The following is a 12289-nucleotide window of genomic DNA, read 5'->3' as shown; positions in this document are numbered from 1 at the left end:
GGTTCACCCCGGTGACGGCTAGCCCCAGTGGTCCAAACCATGCCAATCCCAGTAAGCTAATGTAGGGGCCCTTGACCACCAGCAATTCCAGTTGCCGCGTCCGCCCTCGGTATTGCACCCTGAAGGTCCCCACCCCCATTGTGGGGACCTTACGTTTCTGGAAGTCCCGGAGGGTGAATGGGGCCGGCCTGAGTTTGGGACCCCCAGTAGGACACAGTTTCCTTAAGGTCCTTGCCGAGATTATGGATAGAGTTGAACCCGTGTCAAGCTCCATGCGGCATGGGGCCCCCTCTATCTGTACGTCAACATAAATTTTCTCTACGTTGGGGTGGGGCAACTGGTATACCTGGAAGTCCGTGAGCTCAGTCGAGTTGCCTTGGTGCGTTGGGCCCCGGGACCTGGGGCTCTTGGATTGGTCATCTGATGCCTGGCGTCGGGTGGGCCGAGCCCGACACACCCGGGCGATGTGTCCCGATTTTCTGCACTGCCTGCACTCTGCGTTGCGGAAACGGCAGGTCCTCCTCTCGTGACTTTCTCCACAGCTTGCGCAGTTCCCTCCTTCTCGTCGAGGCAGCTGTGGTATGTGGGCTGCTTGAGTGCGCTGCTGTACTCGGTGCACCTCCTCCCTGTTGGATCCTGAGTCGTCGGTGAGGTCTTCATGGTGGACCCTCGGTTGGGATGGCTGGCTCGGCCGTGCCTCTTGCGTCGACCTCTCGGCAGCTTCCGTTGCCAGGGCCTCCTCCAGAGCGACCTGGAACGTTAGGTCCTTCTTAGCGTAGAGGCGTCGTTGCAGCTTCTCATCCCTCAGGCCACCGACGAGGCGGTCACGAAGCATGTTCTCCAGCTCTGAGAAGTTGCAGAACCGGGCGGCTTGGCGGAGAGAGGTCACAAACCCAGTTATGGTTTCCCCAGGGGCTTGCCGCTTTGCGTAGAAGGCATTTCGACGAGCCACCACTGAGGGCTGCGGCGAAAAGTGCCCCTTCAGCTGTTCCATTATTGTTTTGTATGGAACAGTAGCGACGTCTTCAGGCGCAAGGAGAGCCCGGGCGATTTCAAACGTCTCCTCTCCGCAGACGCTGAAGAATATTGCCCTCTTCTTGGCGTCTTCTTCATCGGTGACCCCTTTGGCTTCTAGGAGGAAGGTGAAACGGGAGGCGTATGCTTCCCAGTCTCCAGATGCTGGGTTGAACGGCGAAAAGCTGCTGTTGGTTGCCATTCTGAGTTCCTTGTGTCCCGGAGCTGAAGCCTGGATACACGGTGCGAGGCAGCGATGCGGCAGGTGGCGGTGCTGCGGTGCTGTGTGTGGCAGTCAGCTCAGCGGGATCCCACCTTCGTCGCCAGTGAAATATACTCAGAGTCGCAAAGTGATTTCAAGCTCTTTATTCAGCTCATAGTGGTGAGGAGGAATGAATGAATGTCCCCTCAAGGTATCTGCTTTATATACATTATTTACACAATGGGCTGCACATGATTGGCTAATTCCGGAATTCTACTGTAAGCCAATCAGGTTGTGGATTCACTTCTATCTGGAGCATGATTGGGTAGTTCCTGCCAACCAATCATACTGCTGCATTGTTCTAGGACCAATCAGACTGCTGCATTCTGAATCCTATTGTTCTAGGACCAATCAGGCTGCTGCCTTTTGGATCCTATTGTTCTAGGGCCAATCAGACTGCTGCAGTTTGGATCCTATTCAACCCAGTACATAACACCCTTCTTCTATTTCACATTATCTATGTGTTTCTATGTGTTCAGGACACGTGATTGCAGGTAAGACTGAATAAAAGACTTCCTAGGAAATTCCCTTTGACCGCTTCTGTATTGTTTCAAATGTGACGTCACTTACAGATAAGGACAAATCATAGTTATTGCTGACAAATCATACCACAGTCAGCTCATTAATCTCAATCCCAACAAACTCTGCGCTTAGCATGAGCAGCTGCTTTCTTTCCATTTCTTAGGTGGAAATAACTGATAAGGAAGAAGGGAGATAGACCCTTTCCCTCAACCTTTGGGGATCTGGGGGGCTTCATTTCACCCCTTAGTCCTGCTCCTGAAAGCTTGGCAGATGTGGAGTATTTGCTCACACTCTGCCATGACTTAAAAATGAATCCTCTTTGAAAAAATTAAAAATGGTATTGCAGTGCTAAAAAGGCTCAAGAAAGCAATCCCTGTAGGATTTGGCATCTTAGCGAGCCCAGTGCCACTCTGCCAACTGTCTCACTCCCAGATAACTAATCTGGAAAGCTGTTCTGTCATCTCTGTAGCAGGAACGCCCCCCCCCAATCATTCTGTTTGTACAAACTTCACACACACTCACACTCACACACTACATACGCTATGCTTCTGTTATAAATTCATAGAAAATCAACCATACATTGGATTTGCACTGTTCCACTTTTATTTTACTCCATGAAGGAAAGACTACAAAATGGGGAAGGTTTGATACAGGGCAGCCATAATCCCTTCAGCATCCCAGCACATACACAGGTGCCCTGCCCAGTTGCTATGCCAACCCTGATGATCCCAGACAGAAGACAATCAAGATCACAAAGAACTTGCATATGGGAGTGGATTCAGCATGGACTGGAACAAAGGACACTGATCAGATCTTCCCTCAGGGGGCAGGAAACTGCAAACTCCCCTTTGTCTCCTGGAAGTGACTCATGGGGAGGGGGGAAGGGAGGAACCAGCCAGGTGACAAGACACTCAAGTTACCACCAACTCCTCCCTCAACCCCTCCTTTCTGTAATGTATGCATGATGTTTCTGGGGCTGGGCTAGACCTAGAGGAGGGGAATTTCAAAAGTTTTTATAAGACCTTGCACACTATTCTTCTGGGTCTTTCCTCTCACCTGCAAGTGAGGGGAGCACCCTGTCGCGACAGTCTTTCTTCAATAAAGACCAAGCCTACAGGCTGCTGATTTGCTCCAATTTACTCTGGTTGGTGTCTTTACTTTTTGTCCAAGGGAGCCCTCAGATTTTTCCGGTAACATCTCTGCAAGGACTTCAGTGTCCCCTGAATTAGCAATTAAGCATTTCTGGAAGTGGAAATGATACACTTTTGTATATTAGCATAAAAAGCATGCATTAGAAAGTGTTACCACCTTCGCTGGTGGGAGCAGCTGAGTGGACCAGGCCTCCTCCTGATAGCACCTGGGCTGCCAACCTCCAGGTCAAGTCATCCAGTTTTGCAGCAAGCAACCCAAAAAAATGAGGGGGGGGGCAGGCTCTCTGGGACCTGGCATGGCCGTAGCTCTTCAACCTGCCTCCTCACACACAAGCAACCCCAAAAAATTGGGGCTGCCAGCTTCTGAGTAGCTCTCATCTCTTCTAGGATCAGGTGCTTAAGGCGCCTGTTCAGACGCTGCAACACACTCTTTCCACCCACAGGACCTCAGATGTTACGCCCTTTGGGAAAGTGGGGAGGAACGGAAACCAGCGGCCAACAGCCTCCCTTCTCTGCTGGCCTTTGCCTGAAGGTCCCCCATCTCAGAGCAAGTAGATTCAGTCCTTTGAACACTTCCATCTCCCCAAGAGGCTCCCAAGGCTACTCATCCTCTGCAGTTGATAAGAGACAGACCTGACTGAAAAAAACAGCTTTGTCTTCTGATGACACCAAAGAATTCTAGAAGACATTAACCCTTTATGGATGCACGATTCCCACATACAGGTTTCTTGGCAAGACAAGGGCCTTCTCTGGCCACTTGAGTGTCCTCCTCAGCATCCCCAACGAAGGAGCTGGGTTGCAAGAGCTGCAGCAAGGGGGGGGGGCAACCCAGGCTAATGGGGGGGGCTGTCTAGCTAGGAAAGCGAGACCCAGAGACCGTTGTGGGAGACCCAGAGACCGGCTTCCTTTGTGCCGGAGCCAAAGCTGCGACAGATGGAGAAGCCAGACCTGCTGGGGGTGTCCGTGCTGTGAGCCCCTCCATCCTACACTTGAATTTGTGAGTAAAGAGGTGGCAGAAAGAAATTTCCAAATTTGTCTGGCAGGGCAAGAAACCCAGAATAAAATTTAAGATTTTAACTGATGTAAAGGAAAGGGGGGGATTTGCCCTGCCAGACTTTAAACTCTATTATGAATCAGCAGCTTTCTGCTGGTTGAAAGACTGGCTGCTTCTTGAAAACACAGACATTTTGGATTTGGAGGGTTTCAACAACTGTTTTGGGTGGCATGCATATTTGTGGTATGACAAGGCAAAAATTTATAAAGCATTTAAAAATCATATTGTCAGGAAAGCATTGTATAATGTTTGGATTAAATATAAAGACTTTTTGGAAAATAAAAGTCCAAGGTGGTTGTCGCCAATGGAGGCAAAGGCTGTGAAAAAGCTTAATATGGAGTCCAAATGGCCGAAATATTGGGAAATTCTGGAACAAGAAGGGGATAAATTGAAATTGCAGAGTTTTGAGAAACTAAAAGACAGGGTGTGAGACTGGCTTCATTTTTACCAAATAATGGAGGCTTATAAGTTTGACAGGAAAGTTGGCTTCCAGGTGGAAAAATCAAAACTAGAAACAGAACTGTTAGAATCCAATACTAAGAATTTGTCAAAAATGTATAACTTGCTGTTGAAATGGAATACACAGGATGAAACGGTTAAGTCAGCCATGATTAAGTGGGCACAAGATATTGGTCATAATATTATGTTTGCTGACTGGGAAAGGTTGTGGACCACCGGTATGAAATTTACGGCATGTAATGCCTTGAGAGGGGAATATTATGAAAATGATATATAGGTGGTACATGACCCCAGTCAAGCTGGCAAAAATCTATCACTTGCCCGATAATAAATGCTGGAAATGTAAGGAAAGTGAAGGTACATTCTTTCACCTTTGGTGGACGTGCCCAAAGATTAAGGCTTTCTGGGAGATGATATATAATGAAATGAAAAAGGTATTTAAATATACCTTCTTGAAGAAACCAGAAGCCTTTCTCTTGGGTATTGTCGGCCAATTGGTGTTAAAGAAGGATAGAACTTTTTTTATGTATGCAACAACAGCAGCAAGAATACTCATCGCAAAGTATTGGAAGACACAAGATCTACCCACCTTGGAAGAGTGGCAGTTTTTTTTTAGATAAATTTATTGTCATTGTCCGTATATACACAGTATACACAACAACGAAAATCAAACACCCAAGACCGGATTCACATACACATTTGCACGTATCTCCAACACTCTCATCCTATTCAGACATAATCTATTAAAACATACATAATCCAGAATATAACACAACCTATTAGAAGCATAGCATAACCTAAAACCTATCTCATTCCTTACTACTCACTGCTTGCTATCTCTTACAACTGGCCCTGAGATCATTGTTTAGTGCAATCAGAGCTCTTGGATAGAAACTATTCAGAAGGCGTGTGGTTCGTGTTTTCATTGTCCTATATCTTCTGCCCGAAGGCAACAGTTCAAAGAGGTTGTGAGCAGGATGGGTGGGATCTCTCAGGATATTGTGTGCCTTCTTCAAGCTGCGAGACTTGAAGATCTCATCCAGGGTTGGTAGTTGGAGCCCAATAACATTCTGGGCAATTTTAATTATTCTCTGTAAGGCTTTTTTATCCATTCCAGAGCTGCTCCCATACCACGATAATATACTATAGGTTAAGACACTCTCAATGGTACTATGATAATAGGACAGAAGTAGGTGCTGAGATAGATTCAATCCTCTGAGCATTCTCAGGAAATACAACCTCCCCTGCACCTTCCTCACAACCATATTAATATTTGCAGTCCATGAGAGGTCCTCAGAGATGTAAGTGCCCAGGTATTTAAAACTACCAACCCTCTCCACCTCCTCGCCATTTATGTGCAATGGTAAAAATACACTTTTCTTTCGCCTAAAATCAATTATGAGTTCTTTGGTTTTTTTGGTGTTAAGCATAAGATTATTTTCTTTACACCATTGAATTAACCCCTGTACTTCTTTCCTATAAGCAGCCTCATCATTCTCACTAATGAGCCCCACCACTGTTGTATCATCCGCAAATTTGATGATTTTGTTGGACTTATACAGTGGGGTGCAGTCAAATGTGTACAGGGAATAGAGGAAGGGGCTTAACACACACCCCTGAGGGGCTCCTGTGCTTAATACTAGAGTAGAAGAGTGGTAAGGTCCCATTCTCACTGTCTGCGGCCTATCGGTCAGGAAATTCCTTACCCACAAGCAGATCTTCTGATGTATACCCAAATTGGTCATTTTAAGGAATAACCTGTCTGGTAGAATTGTATTAAAGGCAGAACTGTAGTCCACAAACAACAGCCTTGCGTAGGTTCCCTGTCGTTCTAGATGACTCAGTACAGTATGGACAGCGATGGAAATAGCATCATCAGTAGATCTATTCCTTCTGTATGCAAACTGGAACGGATCTAGAGTGGATGGAAGACCAGCCTTAATATAATCTAGCACCAATCTCTCAAAGCATTTCATAACGACAGATGTTAGGGCTATTGGTCTGTAGTCATTGAGAGATACCACCACTGACTGTTTAGGGACTGGCACTATAATCGATGTCTTCAGGCAGGTAGGGACAGAACCCTGCAACAGGGATAGATTAAAAATGTCCGTAAATACACCAGCTAATTCTGCAGCACAGTCCCTAATAACTCGTCCCATAATTCCATCCGGTCCAGCTGCCTTCCTAATATTAATGCTCCGAAAAGCACGTTGTACGTCGGAGGTCTGTAATAAAAGTGGTTGTTTATCAGTAATAGTTCCTGATGGTGTGCTGGTAGCCAATGCTGTAGTGACGGTGGTTCCAGTTCCCACCTCAAAATGACTGAAGAATTGATTCAGCTGATCAGCCAGGTGCACACTGCTGTTAGCCAGTTCGTTTTTAATATTTTGCCCTGTAATTTGTCGCAGGCCTTGCCATACACGATGAGGGTCGGAGCTCTCAAAATGCTTTTCGATCCTCCGGCAGTACATGGCTTTAGCATCCCTGATGCCCTTTTTCAGTTTGGCTCTAGCTTCTCTATACTGTTGTGCATCGCCAGAGTGAAAAGCAGTATTCCTTGCCTTTAGCAGAAGATACACATCCCTGTTTAGCCAGGGCTTGTTGTTAGGAAACACCCGTATTTGTTTGGTGGTAGTAACGACATCAATGCAGCTTTTGACATAGAACAGTACTATTGAAGCGTATGTGTCCACATTATTCTCCACAAAAAGTGACCATTCAGTGTTCCGAAAGCAATCTTGAAGTTGCTCGGGTGCACCTGCTGGCCACACTCGTATCTCTCTAGTTGATGGTCTAATTCTGCGTACGAGAGGTCTATATGATGGTATCATAAGTAAGGATATGTGGTTGAAGATGATAGACTACATGGGACTAGCAGAGATGACTGGCAGAATCCGAGACCAGGGAAAAGAGATGGCGGAAGAAGAATGGAAGAAATTTAAGGACTATCTTAGGAAATACTGTAAAATTAATGAGTGCTAGAATGACGTGGGTTCAGAAGTTAAGTGTTTCAGCGGTATTGATTAAGAAAAAAGAAAAGAAAAGTGAAAATTAATTTGAGAATAAGGGAGAGGATTTGTTGAACTGATAATACAGAAATTGGAATACAGAAAGGGGAGGTATGAGGAGGTCGGGGAAGTTAGGTATATGAAAATAAGGGATTGAAATTATACTTGTTTGTTTGTTGTTTGTTGTTTGTTTTTTATTGGTGTGTTTTCTTTTTGTGTAATATTTGAAAATGTAATAAATATCTTTTTTTAAAAAAAGAAGAATTTGTGAGTAAATAAAACCAGATATCATAAAGACACCACACTCTACGCTGACCTTCATTCCAAGGAAATTGGATCTTTGGTCAGCGCCTGGGAGCCCTGGAATCTCAGAGACAGGGGTAGTTTACAAATACAAAACACAAACACACACAATCATTTGTGCCTGTGTTCCTGACACACAACCAAGTGTGAAGGGTGCATGACATGCTTTAGCAACAGCCCTCCTGTAAACGAAGAAATGCAACCTGGTTGACTCAAAAAGGCAACAAGGGAATCTTCTCCGGTGTCCCAGGAGGTCTGAGGGCCCTTAAAGAAAGGAGCCATTTCTGCACCCTGAGACACCAAAAGGTCAGCAGACTCCCCTGCGAATCCTGCGGAGCTGAGCTCCTCCTCCCGTCTTCTCCAGGGCCAGTTTCTGCATGGGGGGGGGGGGTCTGCCTGCTTTGCCCTGCACCAGCCACAAGCACCAAGCTTCTCTCCTTGCCTGCCCACCCCCCATATCTACCCCAGATGAACCCCAAGAGACAGTAGTTTATTTTTTTCCCCTGGCCCTAACCACAGTCTTCTGCAACCTGGTGCCCTCCAGGTCTTTGGGCTCCAACTCTCATCAGCCCCAGCATCATCGGGGGGGGGGGGGCTAATGGTATTTGTTGTCCAGAGGAAACCATGTTTCAGAAAGCCAAAGCATTGCAATAAATCAGTCTGAGAAGATAGTTTCCCCCCCCCCTTCCCATTTATTGCTTCATTAAAAGCATTACTATTATGTGCTTAAAAAATAATTACACAAATATAGAGGGAAAATCTAAAATATTCTATCCCGTTTTTTTCTGCATTCTTTATTGCATTCTTAAATCTCACTGTATAGTGATGTGTCTTCCCCAAAATTAAAATGAAACAGACATGAAGATGACATTGGCCCACTTTGCATACAGCCTTGTATACCTGCTTTATGAACAACAACTGCAGTTTAACATGAACATTCTTTGGAACTTCCCCTTCCTGAGCCTGGCTCCCTCCCTCCTTGGGGTCTTTTGGCCGGCAGGTCCACACTTCCTTGTCCCAAGAGGCTTTGGGGAAGTGACGGCTTTGCATGAAGACGCTGGTGACATGCTGCTTCTGTGGGAAGGTTCTAAATGCTTACAGTATACCAGATATTTCTATTAATTCCATTAATATGTAATTGTTTCTTAAATTATTACTCTTTTTCTATGTGTTTAGCTATCTTAAGTGTAAGCTGCCTTGGGTCCCTGTCAGGGAGAAAGGCAGGATAACAACAACAACAACAACAACAACAACAACAACAACAACAACAACAATAACTCTGGTATATCAAAAAGTTATTGTTCCTCCTCCTCTCCAAACTGTGCTGCAGTGAATTGGGCCAGAGTCCAGCTTGCCAGGATCAAAGAACTGCAGAGAGTTCTGAATCAGACCGCCGATCCATCTACCTCAGGATGGCCTACACTGATTGGCAGCAACCGCTCTCTGGGGTTTCTCTCCCAGCCTTACAAAACACTCGGATTACGTACAGCATGATATATATCTGAACTCCCACTCAACAGATTGTAGGAATGCAAAATAGAATCGTAGAGTGGGGAGGGACCCTGGGGGTCATCTAGTCCAACGCCCTGCAAGGCAGGATAATCAGGAGACGTTGGAGAAAGGCGCCCTTTTGGAGAACAAGAACTGCAGGATCCTCCTGCGCAGCTCCCGGGTCCGGATGCCGTAAATGATGGGGTTGAGCACCGGGGGCAAAATGAGGTAGAGATTGGCAATGAGGATATGTGCATAATGGGGGATGTTGCGTCCGAAGCGGTGGGTGAGGAAGGAGAAGAAGGCAGGAGTGTAGAAGACACAAATGACTGCAACATGAGAGCCACAAGTGCCCAAGGATTTGAGCCGGGCCTCTTTGGAGGGGAGCCGGAAAACAGACTGCAAGATCAGCACATAGGACAAAAGAATGAGGACCAAATCTAGCATGAGGAAGGCAATGGCGAAGAGGCCGTAGATGACATTGACCGAGATGTCAGCGCAGGCCAGCTTGGCGATGCCCATGTGCTCGCAGTAGGTGTGGGCAATGATGATGTGGTCGCTGCAGAAGGGCAGGCGGAGAGTCAACAGGGCAATGGGCAGCACCAGCATAGAGGGTCTCAGAGCCACGCCAGCACACATCCAGGCGATGCGTGGCTTGGTCAGGATGGTGGTGTACCTCAAGGGGTCACAGATGGCCACGTACCTGTCAAAGGCCATGGCTAGCAGCACAACAGACTCCATCCCCGTGAAGGTGTGGATGAAGAACATCTGGGCGAGGCAGGAGCCAAAGCTCATCTCCCCGAGGCCAAACCAGAAGATGGCCAGCATCTTGGGCAGGGTGGAGGTGGAGAGGCCCAGGTCGATGGTCGAGAGGAAAGAGAGGAAGAAGAACATGGGCTGGTGGAGGCTGGCTTCCGTTTTGATGATGAAGAGGATGGTGCTGTTGCCCACGAGAGCGATGATGTAGCCGAGGCAGAAGGGGATGGAGATCCAGGAGTGGAGAGCTTCCAGCCCTGGGACCCCCAGCAGGATGCACGTGGGGGAATGAAAGTGGGTGGCATTAGACAGTGGCATTCTCCTCCTGCCTCTGGCCAGGTGTGGGTCACTTCATCCCTGCCAAGAAAAAAGAAACAGACTAGCAGGTAGAACCATTTGGACGCGAGTAGAGATGCCTGAAGATGGCCATGGTGACCTATGATGGCAGCCAAGGGACCCGTCTCACATTCAGGAGTCAAGAGGAGCATGGAGGCAAATGGGAATAGGTGAGTGACTGTAGAAAGGGGGTAGGAGTCAAGAGGGACAAGGAGGAAGCTAGAACCAACACTGCAGTTTTAACCCCCGTTGCAGGGGGTTGGACTAGATCACCCCTCAGGTCCCATCCAACTCTACAGATCTATGATTCTATGATTATTGCATACATGAAAAGGGTTACAGGTGCAGGAGTGTGAAATGTCTGGGTCTCAGCTTTTGCACATAACCTCCTGTTGCCTTGGCAACCAGTCTTCCGTGAGGGGCCACTGGCATCCCTTCCTACATCTTTCTCCCTGGCTTGTCAAAACACCCTAGCAAAACACCCTGAGTCCTTCTAGGGTCAGATAGGGCCGGCATTCAGTGCAGGAGGAAGGCATGAGAGCTGCAGAAGGCAGGCACACAGGAACCGGGAATCAAAACGTTCATTGGTACATTCTCTCTCTCTCTAAAAAAAAGGTTAAATGCACTTAGCGTTGGAACAGTTAGAACAAAGTCTGTATCAGGAATCTAATATCTAATCAGATGTCAAAGTTTTTACATCACAAGCAACTGGCATTCAGATGCATCGCGGCCTCCCCATGTGGAGGCAGAGAAGAGCCATTCTGGCGAGGGCGAACCCTCTCACCTGCAGAGCCACAGGGAGATCCGTCAATCACCAGGAGAGCATCTGCTTCCCATGCAGAAGGTCCCAGGTCTGGTCCTCAGCAACTCCAGGCCGGGGGCTGGAGAGACTGCCTGCCTGAGACCCTGAAAAGCCACCGCAGCCACTGCTGTCCACCTCTAGGTTAAGGTGTCGTTCGGCTCAGCCTAAGGCAGCTTCTTCTGCTCCTGGTGGAGTTTTGCAAGCAGCTGCATCCTGCTCAGAGCAGCGCTCTTGAGGCCACCTGGCTGAGCAGGAAGCAGCCTTTATGGTGTCTTTGTGGAGAACGAGGGAGGGGCCATCTCAAGGGGCTGTTCAGAGACATTTTCCATCCCAAACAGGTCCATTGCGCCAAGGTATGCCCAGCTGTGGGGCATCTCTCCAAGGCCACCGGGTCGGGGGACAATGGACAGCATTCATCCTTGAGTCCCTCCAGCACAGAGCTGCCCCCAGGGTTTGATGACCACAGGGCTGGGGAATCTGTGGCCCTCCGGGTATCCATGCAACCCATCTCCCATCATCCCTGACCACGAGCTGTGCTGTTTGGGACTGAGGGAAGTCAAAAGGACCACGGTGTCCCCATCCTGGGCTGCAGCCTCTAACTCCAGCGAGTCCAAGTGGAAGAAGAGAGGAAGGCTAGCCTGGATTTGAATTGTTTGAAGTTTCAGGCTAGCCTTCCTCTCTTCTTCCACCGGGAAGAGGGAAGAGGTGTCCGCAAGGATGCAACGGAAGAAGCTGCTCCATCCCTTTTGGGGTTCATGCCTCTGGAGCAGCAGAAAATAAGGTTGCTCCATCTTTTATGAGAGAACCCTTCAGATATTTGAAAATAGCCATCATAGAATCACTAGATTCCTCACCACCTCCATCAGAAGCCTCTGGCACTTGGTTCCTGCCTCCCTGTTCCCCAACGCTGCCCCTTGCCTTGGCAGGGAGACACACAGCCCTGGTCATCAGGCATCCCTGAGCCCCTTCAGGATTTCTCGTCAGAAATTGTTCCAGGGGAGACAGGAAGCCAGAAGGACTGACTAAGGGATGGCGTAAAAGTGCCTCCTTTGCAGAGGCTCCTATCAGTTACACTGCCCACACCCGGACAATTCTTCCGCTCAAAGGCTGAGTGTGAGCCCAGGAATT

The 12289-nt window shown here is 47.9% G+C and overlaps 1 protein-coding gene and 2 long non-coding RNA genes across 3 annotated transcripts; 1 reads left to right on the top strand and 2 right to left on the bottom strand.

The window, feature by feature from the left end:
- Positions 1–2378: 2378 nt before the first annotated feature.
- On the bottom strand, positions 2379–2987 carry LOC307215177. Its single transcript, XR_013838351.1, has 2 exons — positions 2855–2987; positions 2379–2586 (listed from the first exon to the last, which is right to left on the bottom strand). It is a non-coding gene; the product is annotated as an uncharacterized lncRNA (long non-coding RNA).
- A 664-nt stretch (positions 2988–3651) lies between these two features.
- On the top strand, positions 3652–8447 carry LOC307215171. Its single transcript, XR_013838344.1, has 2 exons — positions 3652–3946; positions 7736–8447. It is a non-coding gene; the product is annotated as an uncharacterized lncRNA (long non-coding RNA).
- An 833-nt stretch (positions 8448–9280) lies between these two features.
- On the bottom strand, positions 9281–11996 carry LOC307214959 (olfactory receptor 52E4-like). Its single transcript, XM_079974075.1, has one exon. It carries the CDS (start codon positions 10339–10341, stop codon positions 9379–9381), a length of 963 nt encoding a protein of 320 aa, XP_079830201.1. The 5' UTR covers positions 10342–11996; the 3' UTR covers positions 9281–9378.
- Between the last annotated feature and the right edge of the window lie 293 nt (positions 11997–12289).

Source organism: Podarcis cretensis (assembly GCF_951804945.1).
Source record: "Podarcis cretensis genome assembly, chromosome: 4".
Lineage (NCBI taxonomy): Eukaryota > Metazoa > Chordata > Lepidosauria > Squamata > Lacertidae > Podarcis > Podarcis cretensis.
This window is presented reverse-complemented; position numbering and strand designations above follow the sequence as displayed.

Coding starts and splice junctions, on each gene's coding strand:
- LOC307214959 (XM_079974075.1), bottom strand. CDS start 10,341: ATGCCACTGTCTAATGCCACCCACTTTCATTCCCCCACGTGCATCCTG.